Raw genomic sequence first — 21874 nt, 5'->3', positions numbered from 1 at the left:
AGGTTTTACCATGCAGGAAAAGTGCTCAGCCACTGGGGAAGGGGCAAATATGTTTTTTCTCCCCCTGTATGGTGCTTGTTGTTAGCCGATCCATCTAATGTGAGTTGTTCTTTTTAATTCCAGAAAGAATTGCCTTTGGTAGGTTGTGACAATGTGATTGCTGGGCACAAGAGGAATATACATGTATGGGAGTGGGAGGAAACTGATAAAACTTGTAACTGATGTTAAACAGAATTATGTTTATATTTTAAATGACTAAGATGCAACATTGGAGACAAGGTGGGGGAGGTAATGTCTTTTATTGGACTAACTTCTGTTGTTAAGAGACAAAACATCCAAGCTGTACAAAGTTCTTTCACCAACAGAAGTTTGTCTGATGAAAGGTATTACCTCACCCACCTTGTCCCTTTAATACTCTGGGACCCACAGGGGTACAAAAACACTGCAAACAACATAACATTTCAGGAGTAACAGAATTGTTTAAATTATTAACATTGTGTGCCACATCCCAAAATCTGATCACTCAAACGTATCTTTCTGTGTTCTGCCTGATGATCTAGTGCAGCACAACAGTACTTCACCAGTTTCTATACAAGGAAAACACAACTGTAATTATTATTTTGTATCTTGCAGTAAGATTCTTGGATTTATGAAGATGAAAGAACTTCCAATCACTGAGGCAGTATTCAGTAGCCTTGTGACAGGCCATGCAAGAGCTGGGTAACAATATACCAATGTTGTTTGTTTGTTTTTAAATCTTCCTCTGCTTACTCTGTACATTGATAATTAGCTGATTCAACTGCATAAATCACATCCATGTACTACAAAATGGTTGGCAACTACAATAATTGTGAATTACTGCATATAAAGACTCTATTTATTCTGAAAATAGAAATATATTCTGGTATTATCGGACACTGGGAGTGATAAAAGGAAGCCCATTTACCACTACGTCCAGTAAGCTTAATTTTAAGACAGATATTGTATTTCAGTTATTGGAATGAGAAGTAGTTGGCTGAACTTCAAAAATTTCTCTTCCGTTGAAGTAAAATGAACTGTCCTAAATTAAGTGAATAATGTCAATGCATTAGTCAATATGTTTTCTCTTTAACTGTATTTGTATTTATGTCTTAGACATTTACAGCTGTTATTAACTTAATACCGAGAAGTAAAACGTTAGTTTTCAGTCTAGATTTTGCCATGTGCTTTATCTAAAATATTGAAAAAAACCCAAAATTATGGTTAATGTTATATTGGATGATTGTAATTAAATCCATTGATTTTTTTTTTTAAACATCTGCAGAGATATGGAGAATGCAGAAAATATCCTTTCAGTGATGAGGGATGCAGGAATTGAACCTGGTCCAGACACCTACTTAGCATTACTGAATGCATATGCCGAGAAGGGTGACGTTAACAACATTAAACAGGTATTAATATTTCATGCATAGGTAAAGCTTTTCCTAAAACTGTTTGTTTAAAAGGGATTGCATGATCTGTTTAATATTTACTGATTTATTTGATACTGAAATTCCCTTTTTTTCCTCACACACAAAAATATACCAGTTGGTCTCTCTCAAATAATTCCCTAGTGGTCAGCAGTAATTAAGGAGAATTTTTTTTTCAACTAAATAATTGTGTATTTCATTAATTGAAACCTGTCTTGCTAGTATTATAAATTTTATAAAACTCTATTTTATCTTTTGATAGGTGCCTTTCATTTTATATGTAGAAATGGTGAATAATGCTTGCTGATTCATTCAGTCTCATCATAAATGTAACTTTTTGAAAGTCAGATGAAAAGAGTATTGCACAGTATTTTATTTTCATCAATGGAAAGAGAACTTTTTTAGGGCCTGATCTTGCTCCCAGTGAAGTCAGTGAGTTTTTGCCATAAGATCCTAATTTTTGTAAGAGCTCCATGGATTTAAACTTACGTGCCCAGAAAGAGCCCCAATCGTTTCAGTAGAGGTTACATCCTGGTGCAGGGGTCCACTGACATGGAGCTCCTTTGCAAAATTGGAGGCTTCACTATCTGCTTATGTCATAAGGTCAATAAATAAATAAATACTCCCTTGTGTAGGAGAAGGGGAGTAAGGATACTTACTGTAAGGCTAGGGATTTGCTGTCAGGGAAAATGGAGGGGACTCAAGTTGGGGTGGGGACTGTAGGGAGGAGAGTTTAATTTGTTTAACTTAAACCACAGAAACAAAACTCATCTCACTCCCACCCCCCAAACAATCAAACAAATGTAACTAATAAGATACATCTTATCACTTTGGGCCAGATTTTGCAGTCCATTTTCCTGTAGTATTTTATGTCGCAAGTTTGAAATTAATGGCAATACTCACAGCATAAGAGATTACTGAGCAGGAAGAAAGGGTGTCAGAATCTGATCATTGTATATTGTATCACTCTCTCTTTCCCCCCTTTCCCTCATATGTCTCTTTAGAATTTAAGCTCTATGGACCAGAAATGGCATCTGTGCTTGTTTTGGGGAAATATGTAGCAAATTTGAGTGCTACTTCAGTGTAAATACTTTTTGGGTTTTTTAATGTACTGTGTTTGAGTCAGAGTGTAGACTTTTCATTAACATTACACTTATTCTCTGGTTTGTGGCTTTTACTTACAGATCCTGGAAAAGGTTGAGAAGATGGAAGGCTATTTTATGGACAGGGATTTGATGCAGGTTATTTTTAGCCTTGCTAAGGCTGGATATCCTCAGTATGTCCAAGACATTTTGTCACACATGAGATATGAAAGGGGATATATTCCAGGTAGTGCTTTTTAGTCATGTGTCCAAAATCAGGTTACTGTAGCTGTACTTTTGAAATAGTACTGTTACTCAAAGTTAAGAAGGAATGCATTTTCAGTTGGTTGCAATGAAGGAAAAAGATTTGTCACTTAGTGTGATATTGTGTATAAGGCTTTGTGAAATCCTACTGGGGCAAAATAATGCTTTATATTAATTTTGTTTTCTAAAGATAGCAGATGTGGATTAGTCTGGGTCACATTTTAAACCTAAGGGTTTTCAGAATTTAAAAACAGATGTAAGCATTTTTGATAATTTTTTTTTGTATTTGCATCACCACAAACTTCTAAAGTTTATTATTTTGCCCTTCAATCCATGATAAGTTCGCATTTTTCTTAAAGAAAAATTTTTTTTGTGTCTTTTCGGTTGTGACAGGTATGCATGAATACAGTGAAGAGAGGTTACAAACACTGAATATAACTTTCTGTAACAATGGTTAGAGGCAATTTTGAATCCTGATATGTTACACCTACTTGACAGTACTTCTACATATACTTCAGTAGCCTTTCTCAAAGATTTGTCTTTCAGTTGTAGTATTTGGGATGTTTCTGGACCACTATGAAGATGATACTTCTAAAATATTTGGCATGGGTCTTTCAGTAGTAAAGGAGATGCTTGTAGCACTGCATAACCTATTCAAATAAAAAGTTTCAAATCTGAGTTCTGTAGCAGTTAGTCCCACAAACAAATTATGTTATAAGATACTTGTAAAACAATTTCTGCTTTCTTTCCATAAATACAAAGTCAGGGACCATGCTAATTTAATTTGTAATTATTATTAAAATGTTTGGTGATTATTTCATTGGTAGTCTAATGTCAAAATAGTTTGTTCCAAACTCTTAATAAATAGTGTCTTTGGTGTTTTAAATCTCTAGATGCAATGAACTTGTCTCTGAATTTGATAACTCAAGGTTTGGAAGATACAGCTTTCCAAGTTTTCAAATCATTTCCTACCTTACCATCTGAAAATCACAGTGAAAGCAGTATGGACTATGGTAGCTTCTTCTTACGACACTGTGTAACTACAGATAAGGTATGCAAGATGTTATCTTCTTACCAGACCTATAACTGTATGGTCGGTGAGATTAAGGGAGTTATGAAAATGTGGAAATCGTAGTTTTGTTCATGCACTTATAGTTAAAGAGTAAAGATGGAATGCATTAAGATAATCACTTTAATATTTCACCTACCAATTTACACAGTAAGTGGAATGTTTATGAGCAAAAATGCTTGTTGGTGTCTGTAATAACTACTTTATGGGTATAAGAAGGATCTTTTCTTTAATTGCTAGAAAGGAGTTCAGAAATTTAGAAGCTTTGTGTTCATTACAATTTATTATTATAGAAATTAATTCTTAAATTTCTTTCCAGCCCTTGAGCAAGCTGAAACAGTTCTGTGATGAGTTAAAAGAAGCCAATATGCACTCAAGTCCCCTCCAGTTTACTTTGTATTGTGCGTTGGAGTCTAAAAAAGCAGGTACTTATTTATTTGCTTATTTTAAACATCAGTTTATTTATACTATTCTGTTATTGTCTTATTAATAGTCAATTGCCTTGTGGGTGTTTTCAGCTTTGGCAATTAACCTGATGAAGACAATGAAAGAGGATGGTTTGCCTCTCAGACCTCACTATTCCTGGCCACTGCTTGTTGGGTATCAGAAGGAGAAGAATGTTCAAGGTTAGCTTTCTGATGCATATTGCTGTTGACTTATTCATAACTGAATGTACAGATTGACATTTAAACCCTATTTAGAAATGTGCTTGAAGGTGAGTGGAGGCCTGGAGGTGTGAAGTTCTTGCTATCACAAACATATTTTTACAATTTTTTCAGAAGTGCTTTTCACTCATTTCCCATTTAATTGTAACACAGTCTTGTTAGTTTAAATAAAGAATTCAGTTTTTAATAGAAAGCAGAGTGAAAAACACTATTTGAATGGGATTTTTAACTCTTTGGATTCCTGGCTTCACAAAGGTTCTCTGCTGCTTTGTATCCCAAACAGTAGTTCTCTGATCTTTTACTCTTGGAGAGCCTTATTGAGACCTATGGAAGTAGGAAGCCTTTAAAAGTAAGGTTGTATGGTAATGACTCACTATAACTACTGAAAAGCTGAATCTTTCTTTTTGACCATTTTTTAAAATTTCTGTTCACTGATAAGTTAAATGTGAGCTAACTTACCATAATAAGAGAGGCAAGAAAACTTCCATTGCTGAATGAGTGATCATGACCTGACAGCATACTGATTGAAGGACAGAAATGTTCAATCTTTTGGATTCTTAAGTAGGCTTAAGCATTTAGCCCACTTTCCCCTGTTACACATGGGGATGTCTATAGGATATGAATAAGAATTGAACAAATATTACATTTTAGAGTACAGTATCTAATTCTTTGGTTTGCGTCATTGGTAATTCAGAAAGAGTGGTCTCATAAAAAGATGCTTTTAACAGAAGTACTTCCCCCTTGGGAAACAAAAAACTGTCTTTTTCATCTTATCTCACAGTATAATGTGCTTTAGAATGAGATGCAGAGTTGTTAGTGTGACATTGGGTGACAAACAAAATGCACAAACAAAAAAAAAGTGCTTTTAGCAGACTGTTCATATTGCAATTTTATTTTAAATATACAGTCACATTCCAGTTTGGAAGAAATGTTGAAACAAGTATTCCCTAATTGTTTCTGGCTATAAAAGTGTCTCAATCCTTTTTAGAAAAGCCTTTATGAAAACAATATTCAGTTTTTATTAACTCTTTAGCTCCGTGCTGATGCTAGAACACATGGCAGGTTGCACTCCGACACACTCTTTCTGAATACTGGAAAGTTTTCACGATCACATAAGAACTCTTGAAACTTACTAAACAGGGCAGGGCTACGATATGATTCTAGTTACTCCTGCTCTGAACTGTCATCCATACTTGTGTACATGCATATTTTGATCAGTTAATACTGCTGTGTTGCTTTATCAAAACTTGGCTCTACCTACACAATAGCAAAATATGCTCTAAGTGTACTATATTGCAAAGGCTCCTGCATATTTCTAGAGCTGAAAAAGGTTGTTGTACCTAATTGTTGTGAGAAGAGTAACTTTTGTGATCTGAGCTGTCTTGACTTAATTTGAAATTGTAACGTCTTCAAAAACATGCAATACTTTTACTTGGCTGTCAGTAAGAACTGATAGTAAGCATCAGAATGAAGTCATGCCTTTTCTGCCCACAAAGACATCAGAGGGTAACTTCTTGTTGGTCCTGTGGTAATACTGTGCATTCACAAAGTTATTTTGTGAACCCAGATTAGCATCTGGTCCTTCACAGTTATGAGTTGTTAAGTTTAGTGTGAAGATTCCTGGTGTGTGTATACTTATAACAGGCAATATGTGAGCAAACTCACAACTCTTAAAGTTAAACTTCAAATTAAAGGAAGATTTTTGAGCGCTCCCTTCGGCACTGAATTATCAATATAAATATGTTAGCTATAGATAGGTGGAATAAATGTTCTTGCCCTTTGCCATGTAAAATCTCCCCTGCATTCAGATTTTGGGGGGGGGGGAATGAAAGAGAGATGCAACATTATATTAGCTTGGTTTTTTAGATGTGAGGAAAAATAATATATGGATATTCATTTGTGATAGACGATAGGGAAAGTAGTGCTGAAAAGAACCTAAAGATGACAGTGAATAGTAAATTTAGCTGAGTTTTCAATGTTTCCTAGCAGTAAAAATTTATCAGGATGTATCAAATAAAGGTGGATATAGATAGAGTACAACATCTCATACCAGAGTGGAGACAATGGTTCCATTCTCCACAGTAGTCAGATGTGGCATACCACATACGCTTCTGGGCAGCTATCTCCATACCAGAAAAGTATTGACAAATTTAACAGAATTTGGGGAAGAGGCAAAACATATTGAGAAGTTGAAAGGATGGACTTTGAGGGAGATTAAAGGTTAAATAACAACATGGAAGAGAAAGAGGTGGGTGAGTATTATAACTGCCTATTTGAAGGGTGTAAATGCCAAAGGGGGAAAGGAATTATGTAGGGTGGCCCAAGGGGTTATAACTAGTCGAAGGGAAATAAAAAATGAACATTGGGGAGAACAACTTATTGCTGACATTAAATATTCTACGGACTAGTCTTCCAAAGAAAGTGAGGAATGCCCCATTGTTTGAGTCATATAAAACTAGAGTGGACAAATGGTTGAATATGCTGCAGACAACTGTCTGGATTACAAGAGTGAGTAGCAGATTTCCACAATTTCATTAACTATGCCCATTACAAATTAGACACGTTTTTATTTTGTGTGCTGATAAAGCTAAAAGCAAGTTCAAGCTTTTTATTTTAATATTTTCCTATAGTGAAATAAATGCAAAGTTACCCTTTTTCAAGAAGAGGGCATGCTGCAAGGATTGAGGAAAAAACAAGACGTAGGAGGACTGCAAATATAAAGAGCATTGGGACACGTTGTGTCAATAGACCATACAATAAAATATCTTTGAAAGTGGAGGACGGTTTGGGGTAATGTTTTGCTTACATCAAAAGTTGTATAGCCGTGTTAGGTTTTTGCTTAGCATCATTTAGCCACTTTCTTGAAGCTTATTTTTAAAAATACTTAGCTGTGCTTTTTATTTTTGCTTTTTATAGAGCGCTTCAGTACCACATCAACAGTTACTTACAAAATACAGTATGCAAGGTTCCCTTTGCTAGTAGAGAATATTTTCAGTTTTCACATTGACCCAGTATAAAAAGGCTCAATAAATGAGCTAAATACAAGATAATTTTTTGGTTCCCTTGAGGTGGGTAATGGTGTTTCCCAGGAAAAGTTGAAAATACTAATTTAAAATATTTGTCAGAATTTTGTCTTTAAGGTATATTATTCCACTCGAAATTTTTTTTGAGTGCACCTTTAAATTCAATTTTTGACTGTACATTTAGCAGCATTACACCATTCTCCTGAATATGACCTCAAGTTTCAAAATGAAAACTCCATTATTTGATATCTGAGCTAAATAAACACTTTAATCCATTTTCAGCTGCCCGTACTTGTGCAGAATTGTACCTAACTCAATAAGAAGTTTGATTGATTTCAGTGGGGCTACTTGAGGAATAAGGTACTGCTCAGTGTGAGAATAAGTGGTAGAATCTGTCCCTTAGTAGAAGAAGAGCTGGAGTCAGCCAGATGTGGGGAGGAGAACAGAAGCTGTGGCTCTTTCCACTCCCTCTCCATCCTCTCAGGCTTTTACTAGCTCAGTCATATGAATTAGGGCAGCGGTTCTCAGACTTTTGTACTGGAGACCCCTTTTACATAGCAAGCCTCTGAGTGCAACCCCCCCTTATACATTAAAAACACTTCTTAATATATTTAACACCAATATAAATGCTGGAGGCAAAGCAGGGTTTGGGGTGGAGGTTGACAGCTCACAACCCCCCCATGTAATAACCTCGTGACCCCCTGAGGGGTCCTGACCCCCCAATTTCAGAACCCCTGAATTAGGGAGAGAGCTGAAGCTGGACATCCAGTGTCTGAACCCAGGAGCTTAAGGGCCCTATAAGATCAGGCATAGAAATGGTCAGAGGTGTCTTACAGGTCTCAGCTATGTGGGACCAAAGAACAATTTTGTCTAGGGGGTATGCTTTTTTTTTTAAAAAAGGGGAGGGTATTTAAAACTTGTTTTAGACATAACTTTCACTGTTGCAGAATCTCCATTTAGGACACAGGGTTATTTCTTCAGTAGGTGCTGCCATTTTAACACCGTTTCCAAGAGGGTTTGATTCTCCAAAGTAGTGCTTGGATTACCGATATGTGCTACATACCGATATGTGCTATTACCGATATGTGGGGGGAAGCGGCGCACTTTCGGAATAGTGTAAAGCAGCAAGTCCTAAACTTAATAGAGAGAGCTTTTTTTAATGGATTAAAAACTGGTTCAGTGAATCTTCTACGGCAGATTGTCCATATGTTGATTAGTTTCCTGTTTAACATTAATACTTAATAAAAATAATGTTTTATTATTTATTATGATTTCCCCCTTACACTCCCCAGTAATTAGAAATAATGATTAGGATATATTTTGAAGTGTGCTGGAATTTTTGTTTAATAACATTCATCCTGCTTCGCTTGGGACAGTTAAAACCCACCAGACTTCTGCTGAAGAATGAGACTTGCCAGGATTAAGTCTGATTGACTTCTATGCATTGTTTGTACACAATATATTATGAAGATTATATATATAAATTGTGTCTCAAGGTCTGTTTATGGACCAGTCCTGAGGCAAGGGAGTGGAATGGTCTAGCATGCTTTTGGGCACATCAAAATAATTAACAGAAATATCAATAACTTGCTATATTTCACTGAGTTTGATTGCATTGTAAATGTGCATTCTGTCTTAAATAAAACATGCATTCAAATTTGTTGTATTTTAAATACATTAATTTTAAATTAGAACATCAGCCTATTTTGAATAGTGAAATTATATTTAAAATCTCAATTGAATATTTTTTTTAAAAAAACCATGCTCACTTTTTATTTTCTGAGCTTCAAGAAACCTCATTCTTCAACTACTTATGCAAGTGCTTAACTATGAGCATGTGAGCTACTCACATGTTTAAAGTTAAGTGAGTGTGTACTTTTTTGAGGATTGGGGATTAAAAACCATTACTAAAAAGGATTACTAAAAATGAAAGATCTTTAAATTAATTTGCTGATCACTTTATAGGCTGTCTGACTTTTGCATTTTTCTCAATTTAGGAAGTTAAAACCAACTAACCTATTTTTCACTTGTATTTATAGTAAGTTTTTGGTAATTCATTTTGACATTCTCAGGAATATCAAAAATAGTAAGAGGAATCTTACGTAGTAAAGGGATTTTTTTTTTTAAAAAAAAAAAGGTGTTTGGGGAATTTAGCAAAATGAAGACATTTTCTTGGCTTTTTTTTTTTTTAACTAGGTTCTTATAGCTTAAATTTGGGCAAAATTTGACATGACAGCATCCTTCTAAATGTTTTTTGCATGGTCTCTTAACAAAAGTTATCCATTTAAGAAACTCAGTCAGAAAACTAAGAGCATAATGATTTCTTAATTAACAAATGTTGCTTACACATGATATGTAAAGTACTGATACACAAGTATCTTTATGAAGAACATGTTCACTGTAAAAGAGTTCATTTGGGACAACGCAATAAAATGACTTTTTTGTATTAGCCAGTTTCCATCTTACTAAACACACATCGTTGCACTGTGTATGTCTTGACTTTTGTCTGGTTTTATGCCCATTGGTTAGGTTTGAGAGATAAAAGGCTGAACAGCCCTGATATCCTTGTGGTGTCCAAAGAAATTTTAAAGGCAGCCATAAGATGCAGATATGCTGGTCTTAATATATATTCTTTTGATTTACACATTTTAAAGTGTTATGTGAGATGACGGTATCTTGTAACTTCATATTGAGAAAACATTAATATACTAATTAATAAAGCTGTGTGTCATGGAACAAAACTTAAACACATATAAAACTGTGGACTTCTTTTGTGATGATAAATTAGTGGTTTTCTGGTTTTTGCTGTGCAGATATTGACTTGACTGTGAAAGCTTTTAAAGAAAACCAAAAGAAAATGAATAACCTTCATTTTCAGAAAAAAGGGGAAGATGAGGCATATTTTGGATTTTTAAAAACTGGGGCAGGGAGGGGGAAGTGGGAGAACTTCATGAAAGTTAGTGTTAATACCACTAATAGTGACCAAACATAGGGCAACAGATACTGTGGAAGCTTTCTCACACCTTTGCCAGTTAACCTTAATCTTTATCTGCAGCACCCTATTCTAATACTTACGCTTCCTCGTCTCTGCTCAAGAATTGTGCCAAACTGAGTGGTGGTTTTGTGACAGATGTCTACTAGGGATTTGGGAGAGCCCAATAAACTAATCCCCTCTGACCTAAGTAAGAATTTGAACCCAAGTCTCCTGCAGCTGGAGCTACATACCACACTGAATTATGTACTCTCTGTTGAAAACCGCTATTTCTTGTAATATTGACTTGAACTCTTACAATGGAACAGTCTTTCTGAAAAGTAACATTAGCTGGGCTCTATATTAACGTTTTCTACATCTTGCAAACATAAAATAGAAAGTTGGTGTCAAGATCTGAAAGGTATCAAGCAGGATTTACTGTAATTAATTTTTTGTTCATAATTTTGCAGATTCTCAGCCAAAATCAGACAGGGTTTTGTTTAAGGCAGACTTGAGCAGATGATGCGACTTTAATTTAGTGTGACTTGCCTGCATGTATTTTTAAGTGCTCAAAGGGAATTCACATTTGATTATTTGCACCATAGTGCACTGCATAAAATATTCATGGAAGTGTCACTTTTCCATAGGTGGCACTCCGGGGCAAAGACAGGGACTTTGGGAAACTTTACATTTTTAAAGTAACAAATACGAGAGGCAAGTTTAAAAAAAAAAACATATGCTACTTGCAGCATCTGACAAATCATTTTTGCCAGCAAAAATTCCAATACCTGTATAGCTTGTGACATGAGTGGAGAGTTAGCTAACTAGGCCTGATATAATGAAACTCAGGAAGTTCTTGCAAATTTGAAAGAAAAGCCATTAAAGCATTGGAATGCCCTTGTTAGAATAAAGCTGTGTTTGCTAAAAATTTCAAAATTCAATGGCATAATATCAGTTTTTATTATTATTAATGATTGTATAATACCAGCAGTATTTCTTTCTCTCTAGGAAAAAACAAACAAACAAAAAAACAGCTGATGTATTGGTGTAATAGCTGTGTGGTCAATTTTAAGAAAATGTTTAATGTTTCTTAAAATTTACTTTTTACTGTATGTAGCTTGTGTTGGTATTGATATATTTTCAAATAAATGTCTACGCTGAAAATTTAGGACTTGATCTTGTGAGGTGCTGAGAGCCTCATGCAAGTGCAGAGCGATTTCAGTGGGTTTTGAGGGAACTTGGCACCTTGTACATGGATAATGGGACCAATTTTGCAAACTAGGCCAAGGCACCCATTTTGCACATGTAAATATTTATTCAATCTTGTGCAAGGTTAGATGCCTGTTTTGAAAGCCTGGACCTTAGCAGTAGAGTGGGGGGGCGGGGGGGGGCGAGGACCAATGCTAAGTGTGTTTCTTAATACACGTTGATCACAAATGTCTTGAAGCTGGCTATATGCATTTATTTATGCGGGTCAAATTAGTTTCTATATTCAGCACATCAGATATATGGACATCTTCAATGTACAGTCTTAAAATTTGTATAATGAAGTAAAAATAATAAATTTAGACACAATTCTGGGCTGGCATCTCATCTCTAGGTATAGGTGCTAGTTCTTTCCCAATGCAGTATTTCATCTTCACTAAGCCAAAAATATGCTTTTCTGAAACCACAGACGCAGGATGAACGAAGAGTTTTCAGTCTTTGTTAGTTTACTGTGGAAGAAGATAAAGAATGGTTTATCTATTTTTGATTTCAGAATTAAGAACTTGATTATTGAAATGAAAAAAAAAAATGCCCAGCTTCTATGCAGCAGGAACTAGAGAGGGGAAGAAATGTTCTGAATAAGCATGGAGATTAATGTTTATATCTTTCCTTTTATAAAAGAATTGAGCTTTTAGTTATCTGAAATTGTTCAGCATTCTGTACGCTTTGTAATATTGCTTCCTTAGGTACTATTGAGGTCCTTAAAGCAATGCATGAGCTGGGAGTGGAACCTGATGTGGAAACATACACAAACTATGTTTTGACAAATTTTGATGACATTCAGACTTTTCGTGCTCTGCTACAGGTGAGTTTAAATGAATAATTTTTTTATGTATTGCCATATTATGGCCCGATTCTGCAGCTGCTGTGTGTGTAAGACTCTCATTGACTCTGGGGCATGGTGTTCTGGGGCATGCAGTTGCCACACAAACAAGCTCATTAATTGTTCTATGGACTATTTTTTGAAAGTTATTTTCTATTGTTTGCCCACCTTTTCCCCTCCCCGTTCACCAAAGAGGATCTTAAAATCGCCATACCATGTGATGTTTTTCAGTAATGCATTTTTCCATTTCTTGAAATAAAAGACTTTAAGTAATACCATGTAGCTGATTCAGTAGCTTTATTTTACTGTTTTCCAGTTATGCAAAAATCTCGGGTTCTAGTTCTTTTTCCCAGTAATTTTCTTTCCTACTGGTGGTGGTGCATGCTCGGCCTTTGTAGAGGGGTTGTACCTTTAGGGGTCAAGAGTGGCTCCTCTGGCCAGCTAATTAGTAGCACTGGTGGGCTTTTGTAAGCTTGTCATTCAGTCCTCTTGACAAGTAGAATTGTGTCAACAATTTGGGGCTCCAGAGTATTTGTAGAAAGGGGACATTGTTCAGCAGAGACATGGGGAGGACAGTGTTTAAAAATATTGCTGAGTATCAGGATTTTGTGTGTGTAGTGTAATGCTTTTTATCCATAGGAAAATGGCTGTCCATTTGAAACTGAAGGACTCTCTGTAGCGGAATTAAGACATGAAGCAATTTATGGAACATTGCAAAACGTTTTATCATTATGTAAGTATCTTCAATGTGTTTAGCAGATGTCTTTTTAACAGAGGCAGATATGGAGTACTTAAGTTGATGTGTATTTGTAAATATTCAGACATGGATTTTAAGGGTGATATAGATAGTGATTGGGGTTATTATGAAGTTTGTTCCGTATGGAGGAATTGTGGCATTTGTGGAAAGGATCTCAAGGATATCTTCTGAAGCTGCCAGTTTTTGGCAATGGGTTTTTACATTTGTTATAAACTGCTTTTTTTAATATGAACATGCCTCATGGACTTTGCATACATTTTTTTTATTCCTTCATATTACATTTATTAAAAAAAATATTAACGTGGTACAAAAATGGCAAAGTGATATTTAGGTTAATTTTAGGTCCTCCATAAGTCTCTTTTTGTCAATAGGAGCTGCAAGTGTACAACTAATGGGATAAGCAGGCCCTAGGTTTACAGTACTGCAAGTTAAGTTTTTTAAGGACCTGATTTTTGTCAGAAGACTTTGCAGTACTCAACAGGCCCTAATCCTGCAAAGATTCTCACACGCTCTCGCTCTTTCTCTCTCTCTTTATTAAATTAAAATCAGTGGCATGTGCTTAAATCTTCTCAGGATTGGCACCCAGATAGTTTTCTTTAGTTTGTCTAGCATAATTAAATATTTCACTAAAAACAGTTTTTTATTTAATCTAAGGTTTAGTACATTACTTAAAAGGGATGCAAGTAGGACAGAAATTTCTGATATGTTTTTAATTCAAATGGCAAATTTTAAAGCAAACATCCTCTGCAGTTTGCCTATACCCTGCAGCATTGTGCAACTATATGAAAACTTGAAAGTAAAATTCACTAGAAACTTAGGAGAAATAAAAATGGAACACAGTAGTCTGTTTTCATTGTCTAATGTAAAAAACCCATAAATAACAAAAACTGTAAATCAAAGACATAAAACGTTCAGGTTTCAAATCTAATTTGGTATTAATTATGTTTTTGACCAGTATCCTTGAAAAATTAAAGTTCAACACTGTTTTGTTTAACTTTATTTAATGTGTAATGCTTATATAGTTGCACCGTTGCTGACCTGATTATTTATGGTGGTACTTTAATATATGTACGTAATTATCTCATAAACAATTACTAATGCTCTAAAATTCACTCTGAATTCTGCCATCTTTTGTTTCTGTTACCCCAGTCAGTAACACCATGAAAATATAATACTTTCAGACAACAGAGTAGTAGTTAGAGCACTAGAGCACAGTAGCTAGAGCACGGTAGCTCTGCTAGAAATGAAACATTTTGTAAGGTTTCTGTTACTTGAAGAAGCAAAACTAAGTGTCCTTTATTTTTTTTTACTTTGGCTAGAGTGATCAGCTTTTGGTATAGCCAGTAACAGTGGCTTTGTATTGTCACTCTTGATGTAGTCTTACATAGGAGATTATTTAGCCAGAGACAAATACATTATATGAGCAAATATCTTTTGTAGTAGTACTCCATATAATAAGGTTTGTAATTGAAGAAAGCATGCAAATGTTTACCTTACAAACATTAATTTAAAAGCAAATTACTTTTGTAAAATTAATGCTGGTCCAGTGTTCACTAATGTCAGTTAATCTCGTCAGCACCCAAAAAATAATAAGGCACAGACAGTAAACAATATAAACTTGTTAATGCAGTTGTATAGGGAAAAAACTTTAAGATTGTCTCACCAGTGTAGTCAGTGGAGGTGAAGCATTAATGTTGGCTGCTATCAGGGTCTATTGATTCTGCTTCTTATCCCCTATAATGTATAGATTTCTGTTACTGACAAGATGAAAACTGTGAAGCATCAGTTGAGGAATCTGGGCTCATAAGGCAGCAGAGATGAGAGCTATTTTCCCCTTTATCATGCCATTCCATTCCACTTCATTGTCAGCTTCTTTTGATTTTCTCAGACTTGTTTGTTGCTAAGGAAACCGGGTTGCCGATTGTCAGCAGCAGCTGAGCATACTGAGGTGTTTTATGCTAGTCTTTTTATGAGTAGAAAGTTTAATATGCCATTGGAAAAATGTTTTGCTTGGGGATTTTGTAAAATCAACTGTAAAGGTTATCTTAAAAGCTAAACAAACATTTCAGATTTTGGATATTGTGTGTGTGTAATAATTTCTGCTCAGATCAGCATTCCTGTTTTCACATCTTCTACCTACCTATATCATATAGCCCTCCTAATGGTGGTTACCCTAGCCCTCATTGAACAGTTGTGATGCATTCAGCCTTTGCATGGGGTTAATTTCATTATAACGTCAACCATACACCATTTGAACAGGTTATTAAAAAAACGGCATATAAAACAGCATGTTTTGGAAAACAGGACTTGCTTCATATGAAGTCTAAATGCATCATTGCGGTTCAGTGATTGCAGGGGTGTTATGCTGGAGTGGGAACCAGCATTCTGGAAAGATTGAAATATAGGATTGCTCAGCTAAGGACTCAAAAAACAAGGGGTTATGAGGAATACATTAGAATTGTAAATGAGCTTTAAGGGATACCTAATTTCACAGTTTTCCTTGAGTTTTTCACCCCATATTGATAAAAGTAACAACACTTAAGATTGCTATAGCTGAATGTTATTAAAGCAAAAGTATTTTTCTATGTCACATTCTGTTGATTTATTTAGTTAATTGGATGGCACTTGAGAGATAATCAGTTTCACTGTTTTCCTGTATACTTATTTAGTTTCCCTTGTTTGTTGGTAATTTACTCAGGAACAATGGAAAGAGAAAAATTTTTAAAAACTAAGAAAATCTGATTGTAAAACCACCAAAATTTGGCAAGCATACTTTAGGACCTGAAACAATTTTTAACTTGTTTAAAATGTACTGACTTTCAAGCTGTTTCCCCTGAAGCTTATGTTCTCTTTTGTGACGAATGCCACAATCCTAAACTTTTTAAGCAGTTTTTTAATTTGTTGCATTTTTTAGGAAGAGTGCTAACTTCTATAACGCTTGGGCGTATCTCCCCTATATTATCTTGTGTACAGGACTAACATGTAAATTGTTAGCATTAATGAGATTTAACTGAGTTGAAATCTCACGGTCACTTATGGAAGAGTAGACCCCTTTTAAAAGATGGCAAATTCAAACAGAAATAATACCTTTTTCACATAAGATGTAATGAGACCACAGAACTCATTGCGCCAGGATACCGATGAGTCTGAAAACTTAACAAGATTCAAAAGGATGTTTATGGATAACAAGAATATCCAAAGTTGACAGATAACGGCCATAAGAAGAAAAAAATTGGATGGGGTCTTAAACATAATGCTTTTCAGGACTGAGGCCTTGTCTACACGACAGAAGTTTGTCAACACAAGTTATGCTGACAATCTAAAACAGTATAATGACATTGTGCATGTTCACACTACGCTGCTTGTGTTGGCAGAGCGTATTCACACTTGGTACTCTAGCATTGACAGTGAGAGCAGTGCACTGTGGGTAGCTATCCCACTGTGCTACTCATGGGGGTGGGCTCACCATCCCATGATGCAGTTCTTTCTGTCCCAGCATTCCATGGGCTTCCGACTGCTTTTCATGGCATTTTTCAACAGTCTCTGTTTACTGTGCGTCCACCATCTCTGTCTGAAAGGATGGATCCTACGCTGCTCTCTACTGCTGTGGTCACTGTTATACACATCTCGCGGATGGTCATGCTGTATATCATGAGCTCCCAATCTGAACAGGAATCAGAGTTGCCTGACCTGCTGTGTGCAGTGGAAAGAAACAACACCAGATTTCTTTTGGCATTCACTGAGCAGCTGAACATGGTGGAACATCACTTTTGGGTTCAGGGAACAAGCACTTAATGATGGGATTGCCTCGTTGTGCAGTCCTGGGATGATGAGCGGTGGCTGCAGAACTTTCAGATGAGGAAAGCCACCTTCCTGGAACTGTGTGCGGAGCTCGCCCCCAGCACTGTCGGTGCAATGACATCAAAATGAGAATTGTGCTCTCTGTGGAGAAGCGTGTGGCAATCACTGTGTGGAAGCTGGTGACTCCAGACTGCTACTGGTCGGTCGCGAATCAGTTTGGAGTCAGGAAGTCGACCATTGTGGGTTATGGTCATGCAAGTTTGCAGGGCCATTAATCGCATCCTGCTACGAAGGACTGAGAGTCTTGGCAATGTGCGTGAAATAGTGGATGGCTTTGTGGCAGTAGGATTTCATAACTACGGAGGGGTGATAGATGGCACTCATATTCCAATTTTGGCCCTGGATCGTCTTGTGACGGAGTACATCAATAGAAAGGGGTACTTCTCTAAGATATTGCAGGTGCTTGTGGAGCACGATGTGGTTTGGGAAGTTGCATGACACATGCATCTTCAGGAACACTGGCCAGTACAGAAAGCCCCAAGCAGAGACTTTGTTTCCAGACCAGAAGATTCCAGTGTGGGATGTTGCAATGCCCATAGTGATCCCTGGAGATCCAGCATTCCCCTTACTCCCATGGCTCATGAAGCCTTACACGGGAAATCTGGACAGCAGCAAGGAGCACTTCAACAATAGGCTGAGCAAGTGCAGAATGACCGTGGAATGTGCCTTTGGCAAATTAAAAGCATGCTGGTGCAGCCTTTATTGCATGTTAGATGTAAATGAGGAAAACATTCATAGTCATAGCAGCCTGCTGCACGCTCCATAATCTTTGTGAGGCTAAGGGTGAAAAGTTTCCCCACGGTGGACCATGGAGGTGGATCACCTGACTGCAGAATTTGAGCAGCCAAATACCAGGGCTGTTAGAGGGGCACAACAAGGGGCTATTTGAATCATGGCGGTTTTGAGGCAACATTTTGATAATGAGCACCAGTAATATGTTTTTCTATACAGCACTCTGCCATGCTTTAACTTGCCACTTTGCATGAAAATTGTGATGATTCCTGACCGGGATTTGTAGTCGTCAAATGATCAAACTGCCACCATGTATTACTAACAGCAGCAACCACCACGTGTAGGAGACAAATAAAGACTGGTTACCTTTCAGAGATTTTGTTTTTGTTAAATACCAATTAACAATACACACAAAAGGCTTGATGGGAAAGGAGATAAGAGTGCAGGGCAGTGTAGGCTGTCATAGCTGTGTGTAAGTTCAGCTGTCATTTTGGAAGCTGTCAGAAGGGGTGGAGTGAACTGGGTACTGAGATGTTCCGAAGAGTTGCAAGGAATATGTGGGTGGAGTTTTGGGAGGGCATGGAAAGCAGTTCTGTATTGGCTGTAGGGAGGGAGTTGGCGGGGGGAGGAAGCACGCATGTGTTCTGCCTGGAGCATGAGTAGGAACTTCAACATCTTTGTTTGCTCCTCCATCGCTTTTATCATCCGTTCCTGGCCCTTTACAATGTGCTTCTCACGCTCCTTTCTGTCCTGCCTTTCAATTTTAAAATTTTCCTTCAGGATCTCTCTGCTCCCTGCCTTTTTTTTTTTTTTCAGCCTATGAGGATTGGAGAACCTCTCAGAACATGTTTTCCTTGCTCCACTATAGTCTCTTCCTTATCTGCCTACTGCAGGATTCTTACTATCGTAGTACAGTGGTTCTCAAACTTTTGTACTGGTGGCCTCTTTCACATAGGAGTGCGACCCCGCCCCCCAAATTAAAAACACTTTTTAATTTATTTAACACCATTATCAATGCTGGAGGCAAAGCGGGGTTTAGGGTGAAGGCTGACAGCTCGCAACCCCATCCCTGTAATAACCTCGCGACCCCCAGTTTGAGAACACCTGATCTCGTACTTGCCACTGCCAGGGACAGGATACTGGGCTAGATCGACCTTGCTTTTGGATTAAGTGTGTGGGAATTACTGTTTCTAATGGTGAGTTACAAAGATGATTAATATTTACTAGATAAGGAACAAATGTTACTTCCATTAGGTCCTATTCTAGTTGAGCAGATAACTTTTTTTTAAAAGAATAAATATTTAGAAGAATATCTATCTTTACAGTGTCTTCACCAAGTATGCCGTCTGTGGATTTGTTTCATTTTAAAGGCGGTCTCATTTTGGGCTTTAAAAGGTAAGTTTTCATAAAGTAAACTCTCCCCCACCCCCCGTAACTGGTCTAATCTCCCCTCCCGCACCCCACCCTTATGTAATTTTCCCCTGTGGTTAAGTCTGAAAACTTAAACTTAATAAAAATTGGTTTCCATCAACAGATCAAAAAGTCCAGAGCACTCCTGCCTCTCTCTCTACACCTACCTCCTTCAAAGTGACTAGATTGCTGTAACCCCCCACAGTCCCCAGCCTAGTAGCAATAACACTAGCTGTATGATGCTGGAAGGTGTAAAATTGACCTGAGACCATGACCAGGGCTATTTTATTTCTAGTCACTTTTTTGCATTTCTGCTGGTACTGTAATAGAAAATATAGGTGTGTAGGAGCAAAGGAAGGTTTACAGCCCTTTGTATCATTTACCTACTCTGGTGGGAGGAAGTCATGAGTTTTAAACTTGATGAAATTATGGCTTAATGTAATAGAAGAAAATTACTTATTTCTTTTCAAACTATTCAGAAAGTGAGCTAAAAATGCTAGGTGTCATCTTGTGTGCTATATTCGTGTCTGTGATTATTGAAGGCAGAACTGTTTGGCTGCTAGCCACAGTCATTTAGCTGGGAGGCAGCATTATCCAGTGGAGCACTGGAATGGGAGAAAGGAGACCAGGGTTCTTTTCCCAGTTCTTCCTTTGACTTACTGTGTGACTGCACAAGTCACTTATCCTCTGTGTGCCTTGTTCTCCCTCTCTGTAGTATGAGGATAATTATATTTGCTACATTAGTAAAATACTCTTAATTCTAGAAACTAAAAGCAGAATATGAGTGCTAAGTATTTATATGGTGTGCTGTAGAAATAAAATACTAGTTTTTGGTGTTCCTTCTCTTTTTTTTTTTTTTTTTTTCCCAAGCAACTGTTTCAGGAAATGTTCTGTTGCTTTATTTTGTTCTGTCTTTGTACTCTGTGTTGGAAATAAGAAATTGCTTCAAAATCTTCAGATTTTATTTGAATTGAAGAGGAGGTTTGGTTCTTTGGGCTGGGTCAAGGACAAATTCATCCAATGGTAGATTGAACCATAGCTGGGTTTCTGGTTAGGTACCATTTGAGATGGAGCATGGAGCAAATGCTTTGTAAAAGGAGGCTTGATGTCTCAAAATAGGAGCTGTGTTATATGTTTGTGTTGTTGGGGTTTTTTTGGGGGGTGGTGGTGGAAGGGGTTGTCTGTCTTTTGAGACTGATATCTCAAGTTCAGGGGATCTGTTGCTTTTGTAAAAAGGCACCTAATCTCAAAATTGTGAGCAAACCTCTCCAAGTGTAAGACCTGGCTTTTGTGAAGGAAAGAATTCACTTCTAGTGGCCACTTACCCCTTCCTGAGAACCTGCTGCTTTGAAGGCAGTGACCATCAGCCTCATCACAAAATCTCTTGTGAAATAAGCTAGTAGTGTACTCCATCTCCTGTAGTATTGTAGTATTACCTTAAAAAGAAAAGAAGGACGTGTGGCACCTTAGAGACTAACAAATTTATTAGAGCACAAGCTTTCGTGAGCTACAGTTCACTAAGATGTAGCTCACGAAATCTTATGCTTTAATAAATTCGTTAGTCTCTAAGGTGCCACAAGTACTCCTTTTCTCTTTACGGATATAGACTAACACAGCTGCTACTCTGAAACCTGTAGTATTACCTTATCGTTTATCTTAATTGTTCTCCAGTGTCTGTCCATTTGTAAGCTTTTTGAGTCAGGAATTTTGTCTTAATTTGTGTTTGTAAAGCACTATGTAAATGATAATCCCAATAAATTACAGCAGAACCCTGTTTGTCTGATCTAATTGGGACTGGGGCCAGATCAGATCAGTAAAAATCTGGATAATGGGAAAGGGCAATGCTGCAATGCCATCTAGTGGCCACAGAAGAGATCACTGGCTTTTGGCCCTGGAGTCCTGGTTGTGCCTTTAATGTAGAGAGCTGGATAGCGGAGGGTCAGATAAATGGGGTTCTACTGTACTTTAAAATTTGTAATGTCAGAGCTTATATAGTGAAGACTTACAAGCACTGATGTGAGCTAGGTACGTTCTACTAAAGTGCCCCATACATACATGCATGCATGAAACACCATTACTATTCTGCTATGCTAGTCCTGGGGGTCTCCTGCTCCTGGACTGCCGCTCTTGGAAAAATGTGTGGAAACCTATTCATGTGGACAACCTTATGACGTTAGCCAAATTTGAACTCCTTCTCAAAACTTGAATATCTAATGTAACAAATTTTAAAACGCTATTACACCGAATACTGTGTTCATGTTCAGAACCTGCTCTCTCTTTTTCTCCAAGAACCTTTTGCCAGTCTGTTCCCTATGCTAAACACGAGGCGAGCCCATCTCCAAGCAAACGACTCATTTTCCTATCCAGTTATCTCAACTACAACTTATATTTCTTAGTTGCTCTTACTTCCTTCCCCAGTTCCATCCTGACCTGCTGATGCTGATTCCTTGGTCAAGAGTTAGCATCATGGGGAAGTGGGTCACATTAATAGTACTGTCCGCGG

The 21874-nt window shown here is 37.1% G+C and overlaps 1 protein-coding gene across 1 annotated transcript in view; it reads left to right on the top strand.

Moving 5' to 3' along the window:
* Positions 1–21874, top strand: part of LRPPRC (leucine rich pentatricopeptide repeat containing) — a 168059-nt gene that overhangs the window by 27633 nt on the left and 118552 nt on the right. Inside the window, exons 6-14 of the mRNA XM_084625253.1 lie at positions 634–720; positions 1304–1430; positions 2633–2777; positions 3688–3845; positions 4183–4288; positions 4382–4489; positions 12475–12593; positions 13251–13344; positions 19287–19356. Coding sequence (XP_084481379.1) covers positions 634–720; positions 1304–1430; positions 2633–2777; positions 3688–3845; positions 4183–4288; positions 4382–4489; positions 12475–12593; positions 13251–13344; positions 19287–19356 — 1014 coding nt within the window. The remainder of the gene's footprint in view (positions 1–633; positions 721–1303; positions 1431–2632; positions 2778–3687; positions 3846–4182; positions 4289–4381; positions 4490–12474; positions 12594–13250; positions 13345–19286; positions 19357–21874) is intronic.

This window comes from Lepidochelys olivacea (assembly GCF_965140295.1).
Source record: "Lepidochelys olivacea isolate rLepOli2 genome assembly, chromosome: 3".
Classification (NCBI taxonomy): Eukaryota; Metazoa; Chordata; order Testudines; family Cheloniidae; genus Lepidochelys; species Lepidochelys olivacea.
This window is presented reverse-complemented; position numbering and strand designations above follow the sequence as displayed.